Here is a 27,718-nt window from a genome sequence, read left to right as displayed (position 1 = left end):
AATGAAACCTCGGGGGTCGAGCCAAATTACAAAGAAATCAAGTTGTCACGACAACGTCAGCCGCCATTGCCTCGCCCCTGACTTCGGCAAAAGCCAAAGTCAAAACCGTCACATATGGCTGCCCATGGGAACAGGACAGAACAGGCAGCAATGCAGCAAGACACAATTAGGTCCGTCCTTGTTGGCTGTTGGTAGGCAACCACCAGTTGCGCAGCTAAGTAAACAACAGCCAGGCTGGAAGGCTGATTCGTCCAGCGCATGCGTTCTGGTGGATGCCAAGTTTGCAAGCACCAAGTTTCGACTTAGAGTCTCAAAATGCCACCACAGTAGAGCTCCTGCAGACAGTTCCTTGCGCGATTTCAACTAGAACGGTTGGCCTGGCCAAAGTACATGGCATTTGCTTAAAAGTGTCTTCAACCTACGTGCGTATCTTTGGCGCGACAAAATGTTATAAAGCAACGGAAAGGCTTAACAAGAAAATACAATTTTCTTTGTTCGCTGGCAAACCCAACCGCTTCACTTTTAATGTGTCTAAGCACTAATTTTATGGTCAGCTAACCAGCGACTGATAACAGCGTTATGAAATGTTGCCAAATTAAATGCCGCTCGTAAAAATTTGGCGCGCCAAGTGTTGAAATTTATGCGCTTTTCGCTATTTCCATTTCCAAATAGCAATCGCAATCTCAATCGTAATTGAATTTTATGCTCAAACTTTGGCCAGATAGCCAAGAGATCAAAACAAAACGTTAGCGTTTGTGGCCCGATAACGCTCAACACCTGCAAGTGAAGCCAACGAATTGTCCACAAAATTATACCGTGTGAGAAGTGCGAAACGTCTGAAGTTTATTAAAGGTAAATTTATTTGTACTTAGTTTACCTTTCTGATTAGAGCCTAACTAGGGATTTTTACTAAGAATCATATGTGGCTCTTGCACCGTTAGTAGTCTCTATAAACCATACCAAGTACGCGATTTCGACGAAGACTTTGCTGAGCAACAAGAATTGGTACCCAAATTATACATTATTTATATATAACATATTCATATCACCATCAAAAGAAGCATGAATGATTTTAGTCTGCTCTATTATTATCCTCTTAATATTCATTATTTACTTAAATTAATAAATCCGAATAATACATTAATTTAGGTTACACTATATTTTTCATTCATTGTCCACACAAAAAGTTCACTAGCCTTGACTTTTCTTTATACCCATCGCAAAGAAATTATTAAAAAACCTGTGTTTATGAAACATTTCATAATGCAAACATGCCCAAATCAGCTGCAGTTGCAACACTCCCTTGCTCCCCTTCCCACTTCCTTCACCTTACGCGTCACCTCCGGTGGCCCCTGTCAACTGGTTTGTCGTCACCTTGGCTGACACTTTGGTTGACATTTAGCGCTGCGCTTGCCGCATATTAAAACACATCGAAATGCATCGCAAAGTTTGTAGCTTGTGCGCGAGGGAAAACTCGACAAAACTGTTCCAGTTGTTGCTTAAAGTTTACATCAGCTACTTTGGGGTCTTCCCTTGTTAAGCTGTCAACATATTTTGAGTCAACTGTTACAGTTTGTCAGTGAGTATTAAGTATTTGTGCCTCGTTTTATATGCATCTGGCATTTTGGCGAAAGTTGGCTACCGAACGGGAACAGGAAGTGCCAGCTGCAGCACTCAGTTCACTAATTTTTAGGTCTGAAAATGCATAATTCTATATGATTCAATTAACTTAACTTTGACTTCAAGCTGGGCCTTAATAATCAGATATTTCCAGAGAGAATCAGTTCACATCGAAATCGCATCAGCGGAAAATCGATTTGTCTAAGTATACATATATTGCCTTGTCAACTATTTCGCCCTGGAGTCTCCTCTGCCGAAAAGATCTGTTCTTTGCAGAAAAGGATATCATTCATCTGTCGTTCAGTTGGCCGAAATGCAGCTGATATTGTAGACAGCAGTCAACCGCACGCCTGGGGATCGTTAAGGAAACCGTTGCAAACCCAGGTGTGTAGCTGTCGTCAAAGGAAACATCAGTGGTTGAGCGGAGGGAAATGTCAGCGTGGTTTTTTGGCAGCCGCAGCCGCAGCCGCAGCCTCAGCTAAGGAGTGGGCAGCGGGGAATCGCGGTGGCCAGACATTGGCGACAGGTATTGCTCGTCAGCTACATGGAAAAGCCAGCATGGCTTACAATTACCCCTGAAAGCTACTACCTACTACTACTTCTACCTCTGCACAGCTTCTTTCTTCTCTTGGCCAACCCTTCTAAAAAACAGTGTCAAGTTAATCAGCGCGCGACTGTTTCTGTTTTTCTCATTTTTGGTGTGTGGCTCATTCTTTTTAGCTTTTTAGCTTTTATAAAGCGAAAATTTCATAGAAACCGTTAATAAGCTATAAAAACAACAACAGGGAAAAATGGTGAGGTGAAAAAAATAAATAAAAAAAACAAAAAGGTTTCATAAAAATGGCGGCTGTTTGTACGATACCTATAACATTTTTAACCAAGATTTTTCTGTAGCTGTTAATGCTCTTGGCTATGACTTCGCTCTGAGTAGCCTGCAGCAGCAACGGTAAAAACAGCAGTTGCAAAAAATTATAGGTGCATCGAGATGAAAATCTCGTATGAAGCCTTTAAGCAAAGGCTACTTACTCACACATGCCACGATTTACACAATTTGTGCTCCTACTGCTGCTGATAAGCAACAGGGAATTGCCTTATTTTTTGCTCTTCTTGCATTTGATTTTGATTCAACCCGCCCACCTGCTGCGTGGCCTTTAAAAAGATTTGCTAGAACGACTGCCTCAGCGTTGACATTTTCATTCATCGTCTTGGCAACCGTAATTAAAATCGTTTTAATTTACTTTTGCAGCACAAGCACACGTATATGCAGGCAGTAACTCGCACACGCAAACACACACATACACACTGAATTGAGCCGCTGGCAAGTGTAGCATACTTATCTGGGCCTAGCCGCTACTCGCCTTCCGCATGGCTTTATGTTTATCGACTTTTGTTAGTCGTCTCTCGGTGTTGTTGCTATTATTCTATGCCCCGCCTTCGCTCATTATGTGGGCGTGTAAATTGCTGCATATTCATTTACCGTTATCTCGCAGTCGTCAAGTGAAACATATACAGCCAAACAACAGCTGCTCTCCGCTCACACACTCGGCCACCTGCACCTCCCTTTTAGTAATATAAACTTCTTTGCTCTTGCTCAAGCGCCCAAGTTGAGTTAATGAAGAATTTCCATGACGATGTCACCCGAGCTGGAAATGGAGTCGGACTGTGCTTGCTGAGTATTGCGTTTGATAAGACGGCTGCCCACCTGACAAGACTTCAGCTCATTATGTTTGCTGTCATTCAGGCTCCTGTTGTTGTTGCCAAGGCAACACTCAAGTGCGCATCAAATGATTGCCGATAAGATTTGATCTTTGTTTGCTCTCCAAGTACACTCAACTGCTCAAGTGACAACAGGAACTGAAATGCTGACAGCCAAAAAGGATTTACTTTGCGGATTCACCTCTGGCATTTTAATGAAAATGAAAACTCAGCCTGCGCCATTAAGCCGCTTAAAAGTGCCAACTCTCAGTCTGTCCCTCTGTCATATAGGTAGTGCATCTGCAACACAGACATCAAAAACTGCGTTGGCAACATAGTTAGGCAACATGTTGCTAACTCAAATGCTCAGCTGCTATCCACACGCACTTACATACACTCACTCACACAAGCATACATAGCTGTATTCGGGCTGTATACGTGTGCGTTACACCCACACACATAAAATAATTCGCACCAGGCGCGCAGCAAACACCGACGACAAACCTCTCAGCACGCACTGTAAACAGACAAGCGCAAACACACACATCGGCACGCGCAGTATCACACAGCAGTCCATGAGCATACACACACACTCTAACACACACACGAATACTGGCAGAAACAGGCACACAAAATCGTGTTGCAAGCAAACCAAACAGAACAAAATGAGATGCCAAAAATAAGTTCTTTTTTCGGCTGCTTTCGCACAATGCCAAAAGAGAAGGCAACAAAACAAAACGAGATAAGCAAGGTGAACATACATACACACACATACACAGCAGCTTCTGCTTCTGGATATAAACCGATGTTGAGCGGCGCTTGCAATAGCGACTGCAGCAGAAGAGGCGGCAGATGCAGCAGGGCGCGTGGCCGCTGAAAAGGGGTTGAAGCTATTATTAAGGGAACTGTCTCTTCATTTTGCAACTTTTTGGCGCGCATAATCAAGTTGATATGGCGAGACACTTTGAATATTTTTGTGTTATGTCAGAAATAAAAATAAAGTATCCAAAAAATACGCAACGACTTTTGACAGCTGCGCAATTAAGCTGTGCGTGTGTGTGTGTGAGCCACTGACAAAGAGATGTATCTATGTACGAGAATGCAGCAAAGGCAACAGCAGCAGCAAACAATGTAATGAATGCGGCAACAGCAAGAAGTGGTCTGGCCTTTTTTGAATCTAGCTTGAAAAGCGTGTCAAATAACTAGAGCAGGGGAGAGCGTAAATCGAGCGCTGGCAGGAGGCCACGGATAGCAGGAGGTAACACAGGGCCGACGAAGTTGCATGCGGCTAACAGTACGCATATGTTTGCCTAAGTGCTGATATAAAACAAATGAGCTTTCAATATGAGTCTGTTAATTGGTATCAGGTAAATTCTTAAATCAACAATTTATAAAAGCAATGATAGGAGGCAAAACTCAAAAATGAGCGGAGCCCTAAATGCAACAGACAAGAAACTCCAACGTGAACATAAGGTAAGCAGTCAAGCTGTTGAGAGATATAAGCGAGGCAGCAAAATTTCGTTGATTACGATAAAAAACAATGAGAGAGGAGCAAATGAAACTGTAGCTAGCAGAGCTGGGCAGCAGCAATATGCGAGAAAACAATAGTCTCCACGGCCGTAAAATGCAAAATATTATACAAAGTAAAGGGTCTAAGGAACTTGCGCGGATCCTATGCAATTTGCACGTCGCCCTAGCCGGGCTGGTCGAGATGCTTTTTATGGTCGCAGTAATTAATGCATACCTCAAGGCTATTAAGGACGTGAGACAGACCAATGAAGAGAGATATAGAAAAAGAGAAAGTCCATAGTGTAGAGAAAATATAAGTCCTAATGGAGACAATAAAGACAGAGGCCAGAAACAATATAGATAAAATGCAAGAGTGGAACCGACTTGCGAAGGGAGATAAAAAGAGTTAAAAAAGGGGAGAGATATAGATAAAATGCAAGAAGGGAATCGAAAAGGGCGACTGGTGCATGAATGGGCGAGTGCAAACTCGGGGGTTCATCTACTACTATAGTCGCTCAAAGCGTTTTATTTTTTATTTCCACTCTTTAACGTGTTTTTTCGTAACTTGAATGCTATGCATAGAAACATAGAACCAAATAAATTGCCTTTTATTTCTGGTGAGCAACTGCCAAAAAGTCAACTTCACTCTTCACAGGGTTTTTGGGGCTTATAGCGCCTAATCCTCTCAAACCAAAAGCCCGTCGGACTAACAAAACAACTTTTTGGACTATTTGAGCTTTTTGTGTGTCTCGCATTGCCTCACGAACTGACTTATGCACTTTGAATGCAGTTGAGTTGCCAACTATGTAGTGTGTCCTACATCTTTCTCTCTTATTCTCCTCCTCTCCCGGAAAAACCGAATGTAACGAATTTAAGTCACATTGTTGTTGTGGCCTCTGTGCTCTAGCAAGAGGTATGCGCTGCAAAATATGCCACCGATTTTTTATTGCCTTTTAAATACTGTATAGCTTGAACTTGACTGGGTTGTTGGCAGTGTCTCTTATTGTGTGCAGTACCGAATATCTTGTCTAAAATTATTTTTAAACGCTTTCCCTAAATATCACAATTCAGTATAGCATCTATCAGTCATGATTATTAAACTGAATGTTTTCTTTTTAAACTTTTCATAGTTCTGCAGGCACAGTTCTGGTTGCATACATAGACAATTTGTATACGCAAACCTGCAGGCCTTGGTTTTTTATATGAGTGCCGTTTCATACAGTTGGTTTGGCATTTTATGCGGTTCGTCGCGCTGGGCACTTATGCAATTTCCACTTGGCTCCAGCAAGACACCAACTCAAATACAAATGCAGATGCAAATGGAAATAGAAATGGGGATGGCGAATGGCCGTGCACAGCGAATGTCAAAGTAGTTGTTAACATTTCCGCTTTTTCTTTTCATTTTATATTTTTTCGACTTTCCCGTTTTCCCCAGTGTTTGTTGCGGGTGTCTGTTACTGCTGTTGCAACAAATGAAAACTTTGCCCTGCCAAATTGTAAGCCACAAGCTGCAACAGCAGCAGTTGCATTGAAGCAAATCTGGTTGAAAGTTGCTTTACCAACACGCTCGACACTTTTAAATTACCAACTTAATTAGAAAACATGAAAGAAGTTCAAGTTCTTCCCTCGCTTAACCACTGCAAGTAATTTACATAAATATCTTGGGAGCTCAAGCTGAAGTTTTACAAATCGTTGCAGTCATAAAGCTGCTTAAATGCCGTTTAAGCGCTTCAGTTCAGCTTAAATAAGCTAATGCGGACCAAAAAGTGTTGCCGACTTGCTTTGTTCAACTGACAATCGACTCAGGAATCAGGTTTAAGTGCACGTCCCTAACTTCAAACTTAATTCAACTGAGAAGCCGTTGCTGCATAATTGTCCATTGTTTGCTGACGAATCTAACAGCCGCCAGCCCACATATCCCACAACTACTCAACACTGTGGCTGTCAATTGGTGTCAACACAACGTAAAAGCTCCAGAGGCATCTTCTGAGCTTCTCCAGCTATAATTTTGCTCTTTGCCCATGTGAATTTTTTACGTTTTCCAACATTTTTCCCCCCCTTAATGTATATACAGCACTTGCACTGCAAAGAACCCAAATACGTTTTTATGAGTACAAATGTTGCAAGACATTAAAAAACTATCCTAATGAAGCGGGTGCTAAGCAGTAGTGCACAATGGCTTTATTTGCTAACAATAGTAAAAAGCCCACCATACGCTAATACGAATACTTCTTGAATATATTCCCGACTATTCGAAGCAAGCAGCAAGACTTTTCCCATCTCTTAATCTTCTTTATATCTTAACTAACTAGCAAATGAAACACTTAAAACTCAGCCAAGTACCAGACAGCACTTAACACTTATACATAACTTTCCAACAAACTTCGCTCAGCTGTTAAAAAAAAAAGTAAATAAGTAAGAGCAAAACGAAGCCCGTTTAAAATATTTGCTTAAGTGAAGCATACTTAATGCGTTTATAAATATGCTCACTGCACAACACAAATGTTTATTAACTTGTCGCCTGTGCATGGGCTTTCAACTATTTTCAGCTCAAACGCTTGGCCTTTTGATACGCAGCAAATTGACCCTTTGGCTCTTGCCTGTATGTATGTATGTATGTATGTCTATGTGTCTGTGGAAGTTGAAATGTACGTGTGTGTGTGGGATTTGTTCTGGGCTGCTGGACATTGCGGCTGCTCAATTTGTCGCCTCTTTTTGCATCAGCTCTCTCAACAAACGCCACGCCCCGCACGTTGAAGTCAACCAGCCGAAAAGTGAATATTAATGCAGTGTATCCTCAAGCGGTTTTGATATTGAAATTAGTTTCTCCCCGTGTTTGTGTACATAGAAGTGAGCCATTCCTTAGATAAAGCGTGCCCGTGTTGAGCGCCCTAATGAAATCGTTCAAGTCCTGTCCTACAGCATATTTGCATAAACGATTTGTGAGTGTTAATGACAAATATTTGAGCAGAAGCGACATAATTGTTATTTGATAGATGGATCATATACAAAAAAGGGTTGCTCTACCAAATGTAGCTAGGATACTTTTGAGTAGCAGCAAGTCTTTAAGTTCTTTCTATTAAATGCGCGTCAGAGACATTGAAGCTCAGCTCATCAACGACGTGGCTGTTGGGCACATCCAATCAGCATAACAAACCCCCACAGTGCTTAGAAACAACCCCCATAGGGGGAAATCGTGAAGGGTGAGCATTTTCAATTTCAGGCCTAAGCCAGCTTATGCGAAGGACTGTTCGATATTAGTTTGCTTTGTCATTTTATTGAGGCAACAAAAATGATAATTTCGTCAATACAAATGTCCTGCAGGCGACCACAAACACACATATATATACATATAGATGCAGGATAGCAATGGCCGCAAACCACAAAAAAATTCATCGAATGCGCATGAATTTCAATTTGGATGCCGACAGGATTTGCACCCGCTACAAGTTAATGATCAAATGCCAGTGAGGTATAACAAAAGCATAGGCAGCGACAGAAGCAGAGGCAGAGGCAAATACTTTCCAGACTATACGCCTGAGGCTTTAACATGTTTCTATTGATGCCTGCTGATTACTTTTGGTTATTTAACTTTCACGTTAGACATGTGATATCCTTTTAGCCAAGCAACTACTGTTTCCCTCTCTCTGCTTTCTTTTGTTGCTGGCCTGATGGTGTCCATTAGCGTTCCGCATGCTGCCACGCCCACCCACTGCTTGTTTGCCATTGTTGAGTAATTGGATTAGATTACTTCTGCTGCTGCTCCTGCTGCTGCCTGTTACCTGTCGTGTTCTGTGTGCAGGTCCTGTTGATAAATTTCGTGGTTGCCCCCTACACACAAGCGCCTGTCAAGCGTGATTGATGGTGGCTTGTCAATATGTTGGCGTCTTTTTTTTAACATTTTTTTGACATGCCAAAAGCTTGCCATTTTTTATTAAATTTACTTTTAATGGCCCAAAGTCTAAAGAAACACGTATCAAGCACCCTATGACACGTTAGCTGTAATAATTTTCTGCATTGCATCTGCAGGGCTATTAAATTCGCATATCAATCGAGTCGTATTCCACACACTTTTCCCACGCCACGCCCCCACCCCTTTGAGTGTACTGCAACCAATGGAAAATCATAAAAATGTATGGCTCCGGTACGCAGCGCAATGGCAGCTGTCATTAAATTGACGATTCCAGCTATAAGTTAAAATATATTTGAGAGAGCAGCAACAGAAACTGTAGACACGGCGTATACGCAACATTTAGCAGCTGCGACGACGGCTTTTAATAACACGCTCGGTCGGGAGCCATTTTTGAGTTGATTGACATGCTTGGAGATAGGCGCGAACAAGCCAAAAAATTATTATGACAAAATCGATAAAGCCGTAGAGTAAAGCAAATGGACTAGCGACAACAACAGCAACACACACACACACAAAAAGTATTTCAAGCGCTGATGAGACATTTTCAAGGCTTTGTTCTTGCCCTTGACTATCTAGACGGTCCGATCTGTGGCTGCGCTATCACTGAACCTAATTTACTTGGCTAAAAAGACACAGAAAAAAGAAACAGAATAACAATGCCTTTTCCATTGGCCCAGTGCCAGGACGAGGCGTAAGTGGTTCTAGTTTTGCATGGCCATTTATCTGCTCGAAGGAGTGTGCTTCAGTGTGTGTGTATGAGTGTGTGTTTGAGCATCATAATGAGAACTTTACACGCCATGCGCCCGCAGAGATACAACTTTCTCGACTGCGTCGAGCGCATAAATTTCAAGGACAGGCTTTATACAGCTGGTGGAACGTTCGCTGGTACCATGCGGTAACTGGAGCTACGCGTGAGAAGCGACCAAAGAATCAACATAAACAAAGGAAAAAGGAAAAAACACAGATGCATACACACACACTAACAGAAGGAACACAGCGAGGAAAATGTGCCAAGCGCGAGAAATAAATTGACAGCCCGCGGGTATGCAACGGTTTTTGCTACGGTAAGTTTGACCTACATATGAATTGTTGTGGGCGGCATGTTGGCGGGTGCGTAAGGCTCGACAGCAGGAGCATAACGAAAGCAGAACTTTGTTAACCACCCGTTTTGGAGTGTTGGAGCAAATACAGAATCATGTGAAGACTTTAAAGCAAACATGCTGAGCCGCATCAAAACTTCTGACGTGTGTTGGGCCTCTTGTACTTCCTCACCTATTATAAGCAATCGTAAATGTTGATTTGAAAACTTCATTTTCTTCAAGTTTTGTTGTAAGTCGTCTAATTAGTATTTGTCAATTTCAAGCAGGTAAAGACCCGAAGCGGCTTGAACAAATATATATAAATAAAGCTGAAATCATCTGCTTACGAAACATGCAAACTATTGATAAAAACTTGTGCAATTTTATTGTACTATTAAATTGTCTAAGCCAAAAAAATTAAATGATCAAAAGACAAACACTAACATGGAGCAAAAGGGTGTAGCTGACCATATCCACAATAGAGAAGTAAGGAATTTCTAAACATTTCTTGGACTGTCAGGTACTGAACGATGGGGCACAAAGTAAAACTATTTTATATGCAACGACAGCAACAAAATAATGCGACTACCTTTTCAATGAGGACGACAGAACTTGAGAGAGGGAGAAGACAGAATTTCGGTCTAGCGTCTGGCTCGAGTCGCTGTGTCTCCCAAGCCGATTGCCATTGCCCGAAGCAATAAATGCTCAAAATCAATTGAAGCGTTTTGCCAAAGCCTCACACCTCGCCACCTTGGCACATAAATCGAATGCACGAATAAGTAGATGCCTGGCCAGTTTAAGGAGCAGATTTGCTACGATCCAAAGAATCTTCCAAAATCGATAAGGGATGAACGAACAGAAAATAAGAAAAAATAGAAAATGGGCAACGGAAAATGTCAACTAATTTTGAATGTCGAGCAATTGAAGCCAACGAGATGACAAGTAAAAAGAGAACGGGGCAGTTTACGTCACAGTTAGACCCGTTGCTCATACGCAGCGTGGGCCCACAGCAATGTGGCTTGTTCCACATTCGGCCAACTACAAATCGAGCAGCTGAGCAATAAAACGCAATTCGGTCATAAAAATAGTCGAACGTTGAATAAGAAGGTAGGGAGAGGAGGACAATGAGAGAAAGAGAGAGAGAGGGAGAGAGAGAGAGAGAGCTATCAGGCAGAAGCCATCAGCAGCAGCTAGCAAACAACTGTCCCCAGGATATCGTCCTGTACTGTTGTCGTCGTCGGCGCACACCGCCGTCTGGCGTGGCCAATTGCGAATTTTGCATATTGCCGGTAGGCTATTCCCCTGCAGCACTTTTTGGGTAGCTGTAGTCCACTCCCCTCTCTAGCTCTTCGCCTGTCTTCCCAGAGCCATTAGTCATTTGGGCAGGAGAACGCTTTGGCGTGTCGCCACTATGCAGGATGAATGACCTCGGCACAGTTGTTGGACGCTTTCCTTGTCCAACTACGACTAGCACGACTTTCCGCAGCGGAAATTGCACACACGTCGCAGGCCAAGAACTATTTTCATAGAAGACTTTGATATCACAGTTACGACTACAGTAATCATATGAACTACGGTTCTACAAAATAAGCCTACAAGCGTCAACTTTAATAGTTTTGCGATATACTACCCCCCTACGCTCGTCAAAAAATATATAAAGCACATTATTCTTTAAGAATAACGTGATATATATATATATTCATTTATTCAACCCTTTCTGCTCCATTTTACAGTGCCTTGAATGATTATATTATTTTTCTGGCCTAAAATAATTATTAATTTATTAATAAAATGTGCTTTCAGATGAAATGCCTTGCAAAAATACAAAAATAAATAAATAAAAAATTCAAAAGATAAATATTTTTTATTAAAATTGTAATTGTAGTTGTTGCTGATGCTGTTTCAGCGCCAGTTGGATTTTACGCTTAATTGATTTTTGCATTCGAGTGCATCAAAGATTCATGCGTGTACATTTAATGACATTTGCTTTATGCGAATTGAGCAAAGTGCAAAGCTGATATACGGCAGCTTTTTGATAAATTAACATTAATTATTTACGTAAATTGAGGAACAATTGCTTACGAGCTTTATAATCCGTATGTATGTATATAAATTTTAAAATACACAAACTTGCTCAGCATTAATATTACCCTAATTGAGTTACAATTATAGGATATCAAGGATAAATAGCTTGTAATCATGGGAGAGCTATTAATAAAAATGTTTATAATTGTTTAAAAAAAACCTCTATATATATGTATATATATATTTAGTTTAAGGCTAGCAACGTACACACATATAGACAAACATATAAATAATAGACTGTCAAACTGATGCTTAGGCTGATAGCTAAGGCATTTAAACGTTACAATTCAAATCCTTTTTTAAGCTAAAAAAAAAAAGCGATATCGCCTACTCTTTGTTTGTTTCACATAAGTTTACTCTCACGTTCAGTTTTCATACTAAAATTGTTTGGTTTATTACTAACAACGACCTAACGTAGCAATCGTTTGCATAATGAAAAAAAGTAAGTGAAGCAAAAAGCAACTAATTAAAATTTCTTTGTTTAAAATATTGTTGGCTTTTGCTTCGTGCTCGCAGGACGATATAACAAATGCGCATATTTAAAACATTTAAAAGAACAGCTCGAAATTTTTCGTAATTTTGCTCGACACCTTTTTTCTGTGAGGGTGGAAAACAAAATAAAAAATCACCCTCAGTCTTTTGCCTTCGACGTGTTGGCATTTGGTCTGTTGCCGTTTGGCCTGCAGCCAAAAACTTCACATAATGAACTGAAAAGCTGGTGGGTGTGAGAACTTAGCCAGCCCCACCTACGAACATCACTTGGCTTCCACGATAAGAACACAAACTCTAATATAAAATCAACTGTAGCTAGTCAAATGGCCTACAAAATCGCATGCCAGCTGGCAGTTTTGTTCGCCACTAAGCGAAAATAATTATTTGGCGTGAGTAGTGGGCATTATTCATTCCAGACCATGGTACGACCCAGCAACCAGCGACCGAACAAGGATTGCGGCCCAAAGGCTTAACTTCAACAGCAGCAACCAAGAGAAAAAACATGTTAAATAACTGAGAAGAAGGCACAGTCAAAAATGCGCTCGTAAAAGCAAAAGTGTTTTTTTTAAATACCCTGTAATTGAAACTGAGTACAAGAGGTATATTATTGCTAAAGAACCTACTGAAATAAGAGATGTGCATATTAAGTACAGAAACAAAAAGTGTTTACTTTAGTAATGTGTTGCTGTAGTAATGAAACTCTGTAGTTTGGACCGATTTCTACATGTATTGCAGGGTATATTCCAAGTGCATAACACTTAAAGCCGAAACCATTAGTCTTAGCTTTTTTTTGGGCATGCCGCCGAAAGTGCTGGCGGCTTCTTAATATATTAAAGTCTTTCCTTTTCCATGCTGCTGCTTCTTCTTCTTTTTATAATGTTTGTCATTTTGGAGGCACCTTGTTGACATTGTTGTTGTGGCTGTAGTTGTTGTTGATGGTGATTTAGCTGCGTGTCGAGCTCGTTTTGCATGTAAATTTGTTGCCTAATTTCGGGCGGTAGGCGATTTATGTGCCTCAAATACCCTAGCTGCTCTCAGTCCCAGCTCTTTCTTCGTAATTTATGGAATTACTGGCATCATCAACATGCACTCACGTCTTTAACTGCCACGCCCAGCCGCTGCAGCCACAGCCATCAACTTTGCCAATTGCTCATTGACATTATTAATGTTTTTCAATTTTACTTATGACATAAATTGTTAATAAATGCAGTTCTCTTACTCTGTCCCTCACTCCTTCCGTCTCTCTTTCATACTCCTCCTTTTTAGATTCACGTCTTGTTCTCGCTGCTCGCTACGTGATGGGTACCCCTTGTCCTTGGCTTATGATTAATGCTTGGCATAAATTAAACGCATTGTAAATAAATTATTACGCATACGCCGCGTTGTCGGCAGCTGCTAATGAAGTTGCTGGCTATTTTAACGCCCGCCAATGACTGGGAAGCAGATGCATACTTAAGCATAGTAAAAAAAAGGGCTAAGAACTTTACCCAACTGATACTAAAAAGGAAGCCTACAGCAAAGTGTGTGTGGAACGACTTTTGGACTCGGTTAAGCTTGATTAAAATTTCATTAACTAAAAGTTGCGGCATATTTTAAAGCATGTGTGTGCGAAATCTGCGGTATCTTTCGTGCTCAGCTGTTCACACATTTATTCACACACTCGCACTCACATTGCTTTGGCATATATAAAACGGTTTTGTTGCTCCTCCTGTCATGCTCTTCTTCTGTCGCCCTTCCCACGCTGTTGCTGTTCTCTGCTCTTTTTTTGTGGCGCTGGCTTTATGCGCTTGAACGCTTCGTTTGTTTGGCAACTGCCTGCTGCTTGTTCAAGCAGCTGCCAGTGAGTGTGAGTCTCTGAGTGTATGTGTGAGTGGCTGTTAAATTGCTTGTTTATGTTTCCAGCGCAAGTTTCAAACGCGGTCGCAACAGTCACTTGAAAATGCTCATATGACGTTGATTTGTTTCAATTTGGATGCCTAAAAGAAGAAGCCCACCTCTGTCGTCGTCCTATCTCTCTCTCTCTCTCTCTCTCTGTCTCTCTCTCTCTCTCGCTCTCTCTCTCTCTCTCTCTCTCTCTCTCTCTCTCTCTCTCTCTCTCTCTCTCTCTCTCTCTCTCTGTCTATCTCTTACTTAACAGATAGAGCAAGCTCTATCGCAGCCTCTGCGTTCCAGTGAATTTGTTTACTGTATCTGAAACAACATTCGAAACAGCAACAAAGCAACTTTATTATTTAATGAGCTCTTCTTTATGGTAGCTTATGCCTTATTATGCTAACGCAGCAAATAATTGTTGAATTTATGAGATATGTATACAAAAACCGGCAATAATGATATCTGTCATTTATCGGGCAACAAATTCTCATCTTTCGAACAGTTATCGCGCGAATAGTCAGAAGCTCTGAAGTAGTCAGCATTACTTCATTCAGTTAAATAATATTATTGAAATTTGTTTTTTTATTGTCCTCCCCTTCTCCCTCTCTTTCTTTTTCCCTCTCACATTCTCTCTCCCTCCTCACTTTTACTCTCTTTTTTTCATTCTCCCCCTCCTCTCTCTCAGTCCTATTTTTCACTTATCAACGTGTCACGTACAGCTCTTGGCCAAGACTCGACTTAACTACATGCCATAATTATAATGCCAACATCAGCGTTAATTTAACCCAAACCCAACTTAAATCCGCTCTTCGGCTCGTTGCAGCTCGGTTGCTAATCCACTTCAGCCAACGACTCATACCCAAAGGCATGTCAAGCATTTAATTACTGCCCATCACAGGAGCTTAAAAATGCTGCCAACTGCCCCTGCTACCACTGTCCTGGCAAATCCAGTTTGTTAAAATAATATGAGGCTAGCGAAAGGATGTGGCATATTCATCAACGTTTCCTGCTCTTTCTGTTCGAAATGTTACGCAAAATATTTTCATTAAAATGTCAAAAATATGTATACATATACATTTATACATACACATATATATGTATATATCTGCGAATATTGTGCGCAGACACGCAAAACTGGACGCCAAATAAAGAAAGAAAATTAAGGGCAAATAGAGCGAATGGAAAAGGTTTCTATTTGTTAAAGCGCTTAACATGCAGCGGCCGAAACATTTGTTTTCTGCTTTGACCCACCGTATCGTCGAGAGAGTCGTTAAATTGTTTTCATTATCCTTGTAAGCCATAGCCAGAGCGCTCTGTGCGCTGTGGCAAGAGCACAGACTGGGAGAGGAAAAGCTTTACTCCGCTTCAGGGGTTGCCTGGCAATTAAAACCGCAATGCAAATGAGCTGTGCTTAATGCGTTTGTCTGCGTGTATCCGTGTGTACGAATATATATAAATGTGAATGTGTTAGTGTATATGCGTTTATACACTGTCCTAACAGTTTGCGGAGCTCGCGCGAAAAAATTTTAATTGCAGCTCTGCTCTTACTCTTATTTTATCTACCTCTATTCAGCCTGCTCCTTATTTCATCCATACTTTGCGCATAGCTCTGAGGCAGCCATCAAGCCAGCAAGGGCGTTACCAAAGTCAAAATATGCTTCAGTGTGACATACTATATGCATACACACATACAGACACATGTGGCTGTGTCAGATTGCTGAACTGCGTCATGTTTCCGTTTCATTTGTAATTAATTAAATTACTTCCGCTTAAACTGCGCTGCCAACATGGAGCTGTGGTCCATGCTGAGACGTTGGCTACCCAATCTCAAATCCAATTCACAGTCCGGGCCACCGATTTCTCAATTACGACGCTGCAGTCAATCCCCCCCCCTCTTTATCAGTCTTACGAATACTCACTCACTCTCTCTCTCTCTCTCTCTCTCTCTCTCTCTCTCTCTGTCCTCTCCTCGTCCCTGCTCTCTCCCCTCTCTCTCTCTCCTCTCCTCTCCTCTTCCTCTCCACTCCCACCCCCCTCTCTCCCGTTCTCTATCTCTCATCCGCACTCACATTCCTCTCTAACCATTCTCTCTCTCACTCGCTACACCTCGTCCTACCAACCCACCCCATTCCAACCTCACCCCCCACTGCACCTCTCGCATCTCACTCCTCCCCTTCTCCCTCTGTTCCGTTGTCTGTCATCATCGCTTCCGTGTCCACTTCAACTGACAGAGCATCCCCCTCGCTCTCTCTCTGTCTCTCCTTTCCGTTGTCACTTCGAGTTTAAGAAGACATTTCACCCGGGCATCCTTTAATCTGTGCGTTTTATTTGCGTCCTTTTGCCAGAACTTGTTTACTTCGTCGCACGAATGCACCCGATTTCAGTGTGCTTCTCGTCCTGGCCTGTTGACGGTTTCTATCTTGGGTGCCTGTGGCGCTGGCTGTTGCTCCTTTATACTGCGGCATTGCCTTTGCGCTGAACTGGTTGTTATTTCTTGCCCAGGCTTACGCTTGATTAGTCACCTAATGAAGTGTTGATTATGGGCGCCTAATGATTGCCACAGACGTACACACATACAAGCACATGCACACTTTCATATCAGCAGCTACGGTTTAAATCCATTTTTAATTAAATTTTAATGCATCTCTATTTTGTCTTTCCATGTCTTGTATTGCAGCTGCCAGCGTGGACCACTGACCGTTCAATGAAAAGTTTGGTTGCCTGTGAGCCAACGTGAGTATAAAATACACACTCGCAATCATTTGCATTTCACTTTCATTAGTCGAATCGCCCTTAAAAGTATACAATGTGAAATAACGGTCAAAGGGCTAAAACGCTTTTTGGCTTTATTGATACGATTTCAATTGGAATCGAATTACAACAGGCAATAGTTTGAAAAAAAAATAAAAACCAATAAGAGAAAAAAAATATATATATTGCAATATAAACAACTCTAAACGCTTTCTCCCTCTTTCGCTTTGTATTTACATGAATATTTTCGGACTGCAATACAATAAAATTCAATCGAAATCGGCTCAAACAAACAAACAAAAATCTACAAACGGCATTAAAAAATTGGCAACTAATTGGTAAAAATTTTCAACTGTGAAATTGGCCAACAAACACCTAAAACAACAACAAATATACGTACTACAAATACACTCTCGCTTCAAACAACCTATCACAAAATCAAAAATGAACAACAACAATCATCATCTCACCATCATCATCATCATTCGAATCACGCAAAAATTCTGCTATTTATGCGCTTTACATTTGGTGACGTCATTTTGTTGCGACCCCTGACCAATCGGAACCCCTCCAAACAACCCCTGTGGATCCCTAATCCCCCTGCCCATTCCATTCTCCTGCCGCCCGTATTTATGTGCATTTTTGCGGCTTGCCTCAAACCAACCATTTTTCATATGCGTTTTCATTCTCGCTTTCTATCTCGCCTGGCTCTCCCCCATTTTCACATTTTGTTTATACTTCACGCTTTCGATTTTGCTTTGCTTGAAATGCTTTTTTTTCTTCATTCATTTATTTATTTATTTATTTTTTTTTTTTTTTTTTGCTTTCGTTGCCAATTTCCGCTTGAATTAATTCTGTGTTTAAATCTGCGTCGTTGCCCTGGCACTCGTCCTGCCCCGTTCTGCAGTTAGGCTAAAGTAGCGCGCGACCCCTGTGGCTAGTAGAGAATTTAATAACAGCCGCAACTGCTCCACACTGTGCATCCCCCTCCCCTTCCCCATCCTGGTGCGTGTGGCTGGGTGCTTCTGCCAGCGCAAATCACACGCAGTGCGACAAAAGCCGCCCGCAGCGTTTTTTATATGCGCGCACATAATTCAAAAACACTGCAAAAGTTAATGCCCAAAAGCGACGACGCACAATGATAACCAACAATAATTTGGATTATGAGAAGAGGTGTCTGCCCATGGCAGCACGAACAACAGCAACAGCAACAGCTACAGCAGCAGCAGGCACAACGGCAACAATTGCCAGTGGCAGCAGCAACAGCAATGGCAGCGCCAGCAGCAGCAACAATTCATCGCCCACCGCTGACAATCACAACAACACCCACTCGCATTCGATTTCGAATTCTAATGGCGGCTCTTATTTTAACCGCTTTGACAACCGAATTGCTGCCAATCTGGCCGCAGTTATAACTGGCGCTCGATTTCGTTCATCGTCCTGCAACAGTCGGCATCAACAGACGCAGTCGCCACCGGTGCACCACACAACTCGCACTTCGTACCACTATCTGAGCGCCTCACGTGGCCGATCCACATTAAGCAGCGCCACGCCCACATCGCCTGCCAGTCTGGGCAGACGGCGACCATTGCAGCTGTTCAGCCAGGCAAATCTTAAGTGAGTAAAACAGTCTGCGAGTCCAATCCCAACCCAAAAGCTTAATCATGCTCATCACAACGCAAAGCTACTTTAAACATACCACACCTTCAACACACTCACTATTTAATGAAGCTACCTCTTGATACAGTATGCATGTATTTAACAGCTGCAATGATAACGAAAAGGGGACGCATACTCCTAGCTCAGATGAGGATAACTCACCCACTGAGCTCAACAGTTGCAAGCGGCTAACGGATAAACCACCACTGGTACGTAAATCCCATTAGAAACCCAATATAAACTGAAAGCAAGTTTCACCAAGTTACACCACAGTTACTCTCAATTGACCCATACGAATATTCTTCCAAGTCTTTTCTCTTAAAGGGTATTTCGTCATCGTAATGTGATTCTTTGCATTTATTGTCTCTTTCTTGGCTTAGCATCTCGTCCTAAATTTTTTTCATCAAAGTATTCTAACGTAATCTCGGCCTGCTTACCATTCCTGCCACCCAGCAATCAAGCCTCCTTTGCTCTGCCGCCCTCAATCATTGCATATTTGATATGTGTTTGACTTTGATAAGGGTGCCTTCAACTTCGCCAACTGCGGCCATTTATTGTTTTTTTGTGTTTTTCATGAACAATTTATTTGCTCAAATATTTTGAAAATTTATGAATTTTGCCTAGACATTTTGTTCGCTGTTTATTTCCATGAATTATTGGTAGAAATAAAAATAACGAAATAAAAGTAGAGAAGACATCAAAAGCTTGCTCTAAGCGCAGCTAAACCTTCACGGCAAGGCTGCTGTCTGCTTCTTAGTATAACTTGTCACAAGTTTTCTGGGCTAGATAAAAAAAAAATTTTATTCAACTTTTAAAGCATTTCGAAATGTATTGCTAAGCAGAGGCTCTTGGCCATACTTGACGCTGTCTCACAGGCCATTTGCTGTCTTTTGTCTACACTGTTGGAAGACGTGGCATATTTTAGCTTCTATGTGAGATATGTTTAGGTAGGGTATAGCTTTTAGATGAGTTATGTGGAAGGTAGCGTAGTGGCAAGGCAAAAATATAGCTCCTTTTTGGATAGAGCACTCCACCCTTGCTCTGATATAAGATAAGCATTGCGATTGTGTGCTGGAACAATGCGTATTCCTTAGCCATCGTCGGAGCACATTTGTGAGAAAGAGTGAGTAGAACTTTGATCTGCTCCACATGGACAATGTTTATCAAATGTTTTGTCATTTCATGTTTTTTTCGTCACGTTGCCCGACTCGAGAGGATGGGAAGACAAAAAACTTTGCATTCAAGAAGTTGGGTTTAGTTGGCCGACTTCGCCTTGAAGTTCGACTTTGAGGCACGTTGTTTTCATAAATTTGACGCTTAAATATTCATACCATAGGACAGGCAACACACACATATCGGCGTAGCTATAGTGAGGCAGCTGTGCGCAGTCGAGCATAGTCTATGTGATAAGTACGTGCGAGTTTATTCATATGAGAAAGACTCTTAGAAGAGACTCCACATCGTCTGCTCCCATGTGCTGTGTGCACGCGGCGTATGCGTAATGTGTTTGTCTTATTTATAGCCCGACTGTTACGGAGGCGCATTATGATGATTACGTTTTAAGCTAATGGTCCTTAAATGGAGCAAAAGTGCAGCACAGCACGACTTTCAAAAGCTACAAACTCAATTCCAAGGCCATGTCACACTTTCAATAAGCTAAACAAAAAAAATAGAAGCATTGACATTCTGCAAGACACCCAAATCGAAAGCGAAAACCAATCCGTTCGCCCTAATGGCAAGCCATAAATATTGTCAGCGTACCTCCCCGAAAAAACGCAAATGCAAAACGGTTAAGTCAAAGACATCAACAAAAATACCATTCCAAAATATCAAAAAAAACAAAACAAGAAAAAAACTCTAGTCGAGACTGCTCGACTAGGAGATACGTTGAACCCGCCAATCTGATATTCTACTCACTCTACACTTCTTTTAGGCACACATACATACACACGCATATATTAGAACGCGCTCTGCTAACTTCGCAGTAAGCAGCGACTGCGCTTGGGCTGTGCTGCGGTGTGGGCAATATAGTACGGATTTAATTGTTGAATAACTTAATTTCTAGACGTACAATCTTAATTAAAACTTTCAGAACGTAAACATAATGTTTAAATGTATTCACATTCCAAAGCACAAGTCTCTAGTACCTGAAATACGAAAATCGAAATTATATAAAATACACATATGTCTACATTTAAAATTTAGAAGCTCTAGCTCTAAAGGTCTAGAAGATAAATAATAAATAAATTAAAATGTCGGAAGCTGTTATCGATTTTTAGTGATAAACTCGATATTTCGATTTCAAGTCTCTAGCTCTTATATTTTCTGAGATCGACGCGTTCATACATACGGACGGACGGGCAGACAGACAGGCAGACAGGGCCAAAGCGACTCAGCTCGTCACCCTGATCAAGAATATATATACTTTGTGGCGTCTGCCACGCCTCCTTCTGCCTGTTACATACTTTTCACAAAACCAATATACCCTGATTTCCCATTTTCAATGGGTTCAGGGTATAAGAAGACTGGAGAAAAACACATATGTTACAGTAAAACAAAACACAAAAAAAAAAAGGGTTCAGCACTTTGCTCTGGCATTTCTCATATTCGTTTCTTATACTCTGTACAACAATTGTAAATTGAGTGCAATGGAATGTTTGATTTATATTATATATAATCAATCGACATAATGTATCATACAACTTTTTCAATTTTATTAAACTATTTAGTTTATATAAACAAATAATTTTGCACATCAAATTTATTTGTTTTAACTTTCAAATTGCCTACATTGAAGAACAATTTAAGCTGCTAAAGTGCAAACACTTTTACGACTTACTTTTACAGAGTATATCCTAGTCGATGGTCCTGTTGTTTGGTCAATAAATCAATTTCTGTTATAAACATAACACGCATACGCCACGTGGCGACTGCCTATGCTATATTGCTCCTCCCTTTCTCCGTCGCTCTGCCCATAGTTTTTTTACATTCTGCATGCCTTCGTGTGCTGGGTGCGCTGTCAATAACATCATTTTGTGGCAGGGAGCGGCTGCAGCGCGATAAGCAAATTAATTTTTGCAGCCCACATACACCCACACATACACGGGGACGCAGTGGGTGTGCCTCTAGCGACCCTAATTGTGCCCCATGGCTAAGTTGGCGTCCTCTTCGTCTGCTTGACTGCCTGATTCAATTTCAGATAAGCAAAATAAAGCAGCAGAAAAACTGCACATGCAACCCAGCCAGGCAAGTCAGGCAAACCAATCGCGGAGTGAAGGCAGCAAAGACAAATGGTCGATGGCACATCATGCACTTCACCCGCATAGCAGGACACAGAGAGTGTCTCTCTGTATTTGCCGGAAATGACGCGCTGCCTCTCGTCTGATCCTTGTTTCCCTCTGCTGTTCCTGCTGCTTCTGCTAGAGCTGGTGCATCGATGCTGTTGACTCGCTATCGCTAAATGTTTGTTTAGCAACTGCAACAGAAACTGCTTCACACTCACAGTTGAGAGTCAAATATATCGTTTGGAGCCGCCTCTATTTTGCAGTCTAACAGTGAGCGACAGTCGGTAGAGCCACATGTGGCCGGTGCATGACACGCCCACTTGTATATCATACTCTTGCAATAAATAATATTTTGTGGACCCGCCCATCACAGGCCACACAGCACGACCCCTCAATCTGTTGCCTGATTTAAGCGTACCACACTGCTTCGCTCTCTCTCTCTCTCACTCTTCCTCAATCCCTCTATCTCTTTCCATCTCCTCTCTTCCTCATCTCGTTACAGTTTATTAAATTTGCATAAATGTTTTGGGCTGCGGCAGCTGCACGTGCCACCTATTGGGACAGCTCAGCTCAGTGGCTGGAGGAGTGAATGGCAACAGCTGATGCCAAATGTCCCGACTCTGCCAGTTCATTAAGCGAGCAATATCCCAATTAGTCTGGCGCACATTTTCTTTATGACCAGCAAATGGGAAATTTTTGAGGGAAAAACAAATCAAAGTCCAGCTTTTAGCAGCAACATTTCATATTTGTGTTTGAAATGTAAGTGGGCAAAACTAAATGTTAGCTCAGAAACGTTGGCGTTCATCTCATCTATGTAATCAACTAACTTATTTATATATGACAAACTAATAAATAAGCTCCAAGGAAGATTAAATGCAAGCCTACATATAAGCTCGAAGCAGTCTGGGCATAATTTGATAGATAGGTCATCCTAATGTACCATAGAATATTATAGTTGATGCTTATAGACCCGTAGTTTTATTCGATGATATTGGAATCTCTATGTGAGCACTTATAAATATACTAAATCATATTACAGCGTGCACCACTCGTGAGAGTACTGTGTAAATCGTGTTATAATATACTTCGTTCAAATGAAATATGTAAAAAATGTTTGTTTGAGCAGCCTAAAAGTATGCAATGCTCGTGCCCGTTAAATTATGCAACAATGTACAAAAAATTGCCGTCAGGTACGTAGCCAGGTAGTCAGGTAAGCGTTCAAGGCAGTCGGCGAATGAAACCTGCACAAACGCCACAGCCGTCTCATTGTCAATGTCGCCTTAAATTATTCCACACACATACAAACGCAAAAATATAGTCTACTTTCAGGCGGTGCCGTTGTATACAGCCAGACAGATTTTCAAAGCCACTGACCCCAAAAAGAAACATACAAAATAAAGAAAAAAATAGAAGTTTTAGGTGAAGAATACGGACGCTTAAATACCCTTACAAACAAGTAGAAAAATATAACATTCTAGAATATATCAAAACAAAATAGCCTGAAAATGTCAAACAGATTCCATTGAATATGGGGTACATTGTACTTTGACATAACGCTACATAAAAATATCAGCAATACTTTGATGGAGCAATGCATGTCATGGTTCATTCCATATTAGGCATAGGTCAAGCTGATCTAAAATAAACTTTCTTAAGTTAACTTAATATGAGTAAGAATAAGTATTCTGCTGCTGCTGCTGTCTTATGCAGCCTTTCCACTCTTTTACTCAATTCCTTCATAGTCAATGTTCCGTTTACTCTCCAGACAAACAGGCGTTTGCTAACATGATCTCAACATGCGCACACAAGTGCAGCTGAATTATCGCCGCCTGTTCTCAGTTTCCTTTATGCCCACACAGTTGTTCTCACTGTTCTTTTCTGTACCTCTTTTTTCTTGCTGCTAGTAGTCCTGCGGCACAATTCCGCTTAGCACGCCACTTCCGTATCCGCCGTTGCCTGGCTACATTTAAGCATCCTGCAACTGCGACTGCAGCTCGCCTCCTTCTTGCAGTTGTCCTTCAATTTATGCGACAGCCTTTTATGGCCCAGCCCTTTTTCTTTGGCAACGACTCTGCTCCGACAAGTAATTCCTAGTCCAAGCATCCGGTTCCTGTTTAAGTGCAGGCGCAAAAAGTTTTTCTACCCAGCTTTTTGTCTAGTTGTGGTTTTGGTAATAAATTCTTGTGTGCTCTTCGCTTTTTTCCTTTTTTTTTTTCGTTGCCTGGGGGACGCCCACGTGCGCCTTCTTGCGCTTTCAAATCTTTCAAGGTGTTTAAATTGTAGTTAATTTTGTTGCCTCGTGCATAAACAGCTCCTTTAAAGCCATTCTCAACCACCTTATTCACAGGTTAAGCGCTTGACCATGGGTCTGTTACGCCACAATGAGGAGTCACGGCCACTGGTGGCAAACGTAACGCCGCTCAGTGCAGCTGCTTTGAGCTGTGAGGACGCCGGTCAGCCCATCTACTCGAATGGTTACATCAATGAGGACTCGTATATCGACAGTAAATTTGGCGACTCCTGCCGTCAGTCTCTGACAGCCATACCCATGCTGGACAATGTGAATCTCAACAATGACAACAGCGAATTCAGTCTGAAGAAGCGATATCTACGCGAAACCAGCAGTGGTAAGAGAGTCTAGAGAGATGAAGATATGTAAAGGCAGGCTCTGACCTGATCTGTGCCTGTGTATCGGTTCTGTAATGTTCTCCCCTCAGCCAACTCGAGTCCCAAGATCTTCGCCAATCGCCTGCGTTTCAATAATGCTTCAGCTGCAGCCGCCGCCGCTGCTGCTGCTGCTGCAGCCAGTTTAGCAGCCACTCAGCGCAGCAGCAGCTTGGCCAACACGCACATATCTCGAGATGACGAGGAGGAGGAGTCGGACACAGAGCTTAAAGCAGCAAGTTGGTATCAGGCTGGTATCTCACGTGACATCGCAGTCGAGGTGCTGCAGAGCAAGAGTCCAGGCGCATTCCTTGTGCGAAAGAGCAGCTCAAAGCCCGACTGCTATGCACTTACCCTACGCGTACCCTCACCTCCCGGACCCAAGATAGCCAACTATATAATACTGCGCTCACCACGTGGATATAAGATTAAGGTAAGACATACCACATCTAATAGAACTTGTCTTAGCAGCGATTATTATTGTATTAAAGGGCTTTCGCAAGGAGTTCTCTAGCTTAAAGGCTCTAATAACCCATCACTCAGTTATGCCGGAGCTGCTGCCCGTTCCCCTGGCCATGCCTAGGCCCACAAATATGTCCTCTTCACGACGCAATCTGGATGACTTTGATACCTACGACTCGCTGCAAATGCTCTTCAAGTATCTACGCGCCAAGAATCTGGAAACGGAGTAGTAGTAACCAGAGGCATATAAATAGGACTTACAGAAAAGGAGGGAGGGAGAGAAGGCTCTAAGTCAAAGTTATTGATAGAGCGTAAAATGATGTATTTCAATACCAATAAATGTGATACTGTATTAAAAGCCGCGCACACAAACATACACCCACGTAAGGTATACACTATATATAACTGCAAATGAAACGCCTAGCTGATAAATGGTGAAAATAATTCTAGTTTAGTTTGAGATTATCTTTTTGGCCAAGGGAAAAAAATTAAAAATGTTAATACGGAAAGCGCTTTATGTTCTACTATAACTATAACCAAACTAATCTTAACTTTTACCATCATAAATCAAATGCTTACCTCATTGGGTTTGATTTTCTCTTGTTCCTTCCCACCCAATTGAAATTCCAATTAGATTTTCCATTGCGCAAAACGTGAAAAATAATTAAACACAAAGAATAAGGAATATATAATTAATTAACAATTTATATATGTATTAAAAATTGTATGTTAAATGTTGTTGCAGCTTCAATTGTTAAGTATAAATAAAGGTACTAAGTAAAAATTGCCTATTTTAAATTAAGATAAACAAATTGCAACAAATACAAAAAAAAAAAAACTCCCTAAATCTGTATATAAAGCACTAACTTAACAAAATTGAAATAAAAAAATTATTTAGTTTATATATAAAAAGTAATTTTTATAACAGTTATAATCGATTTCTCATTATACAATTCCTGTGCACAGCAGCCGGGCCGGCCAAATAAATTTTCACACGTTAATTATGCTCTGAGACCATTTATATTTATATATACATATTTTAAACATCCACGCCGTGTATGCTTATCGCAATTCCGAATGGAATTTATACAATTATGCATTTGCATTTATAAACAACAGCATATTTATGCAGCATTGTTGACTATTTAGAACTTTCAAATTCACGCTACTATTATACAGAGTCAAGAAATCAAAGAGAGTTTAATTCACCCTATGAATCGAGGTGATATTTAATTATAACTTCACGTGTTTCAAGTTTATATTTGTGGTTGCAACAATTGATTGATTATTTCGAGCTTATGCAGATTGCCATAAATATACATTCCAGAGCTCCGCATACTCTCAACTTTCCTATAAATTTTATTGTGATTTCGGCGAAAATCTTAAAAATAATAATAATAATGTTAACAATATTGCGACATCTGCTAAGCGGCGGTCTACGGGTTGACAGCCACGTCGCTGTGCGAGCTGTGTAAGGCAATTTGGCCTAATCACCGTCATTATACTATTTTAATTTGCTCAACTTTTAATCGAAAAGCAGAAAAGACCAACTTGTTGGTTGCTTCTGGTACGGCTAGAAATCAAAGCCTCGGTCAGAGCCACGAAATCCCTTTTTTAATTGCAACCTCGAAGTCTGAAATTTGTTCACCCTCAAAACTTGGTGGAAAATCCTTTGCGTTGTGTGAAAAGTTTGTTGAGCCAACAACGATTTCATTCTTCCCAAATTCATTCCTTTAGGGTTTCTGCTGCTTTTTTTTGCTTGCTTAGTGTCAAAGTGTTGTCGACTTTTCCACTTTTTTGGGTTTTGCTTTCATGTTGCTTTCAAAAATGAAAAAATTGAACTTTGTTGCAATTATCAGGCTGGCTACACACGAATGCGTGCGTAAAAAAAGGAATAGAATAAGTCAAATTCTTAGAAGGCATTTAAATAATTGTCGGATTGGCAAATAGACTCGAGCAATTGGCCCATTGGCCACCTACAGTATTCATGAGCGCGATAAAGTTTTCAACTTAATTTTCTGTCAGTTATTGCATTGTTTTTATACCCTGAACCCATTGAAAATGGGAAATCAGGGTATAATGGTTTTGTTAAAAGTATGTAACAGGCAGAAGGAGGCGTGGCAGACCCCACAAAGTATATATATTCTTGATCGGGGCGACAAGCTGAGTCGATTTGGCCCTGTCCGTCTGTCTGTCCGTCCGTCCGTCCGTCCGTCCGTCCGTCCGTCCGTCCGTCCGTCCGTCCGTCCGTCCGTCCGTATGTATGAACGCGTCGATTTCAGAAGATATAAGAGCTAGAGACTTCAACTTTTTTTTTAAATGTCCGTATATATCACGCGCATATCGAGTTTATCACTAAAAAACGATAACTCATTCCGATACTTTTTTATCGATAAAAAACCTTATCGACGATCACTTAAAGAATTATATCTCCTACATCTTTCAAGCTAGAGTCTCCAAATTTAAAATGTATATAAAGATGTATTTTATACAATTTCGGTTTTTGTTAAAATTTACCCCCCACCCCTAAATCCACCCCCTCACCCTCATCTTTGTAAAAGTCGTATATCAAATACTAGAGACTTGTGATTCGGTATACACATACATTTTAACATTATGATTACGTTCTGAAA

At 41.2% G+C, this 27,718-nt stretch overlaps 1 protein-coding gene across 4 annotated transcripts; it reads left to right on the top strand.

The window, feature by feature from the left end:
- Positions 1-349: 349 nt before the first annotated feature.
- On the top strand, positions 350-25,974 carry PVRAP (PVR adaptor protein). 4 transcript variants are annotated; one of them, XM_089259627.1, is made up of 7 exons: positions 350-852; positions 16,943-16,998; positions 17,928-18,633; positions 18,764-18,884; positions 24,307-24,586; positions 24,677-25,056; positions 25,115-25,974. In XM_089259627.1, exons 3-7 carry the CDS (start codon positions 18,155-18,157, stop codon positions 25,313-25,315), a joined length of 1,461 nt encoding a protein of 486 aa, XP_089115753.1. In that variant the 5' UTR covers positions 350-852; positions 16,943-16,998; positions 17,928-18,154; the 3' UTR covers positions 25,316-25,974. The 4 variants fall into 4 exon arrangements, with proteins under 4 accessions (XP_089115753.1, XP_089115752.1, XP_030239929.1 ...); XM_089259626.1 differs by having other exon boundaries at positions 18,782-18,884; positions 25,115-25,973; XM_030384069.2 differs by lacking the exon at positions 17,928-18,633 and having other exon boundaries at positions 18,782-18,884; positions 25,115-25,972.
- Positions 25,975-27,718: the final 1,744 nt, after the last annotated feature.

This window comes from Drosophila navojoa, chromosome 4 (genome assembly GCF_054131105.1).
Source record: "Drosophila navojoa isolate 15081-1374.11 chromosome 4, UAZ_NAV_1.0, whole genome shotgun sequence".
NCBI classification, from domain to species: Eukaryota; Metazoa; Arthropoda; class Insecta; order Diptera; family Drosophilidae; genus Drosophila; species Drosophila navojoa.
The sequence above is the reverse complement of the archived record's forward strand: the minus strand, read 5'-3'. Positions and strand labels throughout refer to the sequence as shown.

Excerpts from the sequence above, each read along its gene's own strand:
- PVRAP (XM_089259627.1), top strand. The coding sequence starts at position 18,155 with ATGATAACCAACAATAATTTGGATTATGAGAAGAGGTGTCTGCCCATG. Across the intron at positions 24,587-24,676 it reads TCTACGCGAAACCAGCAGTG|CCAACTCGAGTCCCAAGATC; the intron begins GTAAGAGAGTCT and ends TTCTCCCCTCAG. Across the intron at positions 25,057-25,114 it reads CACGTGGATATAAGATTAAG|GGCTTTCGCAAGGAGTTCTC; the intron begins GTAAGACATACC and ends ATTGTATTAAAG.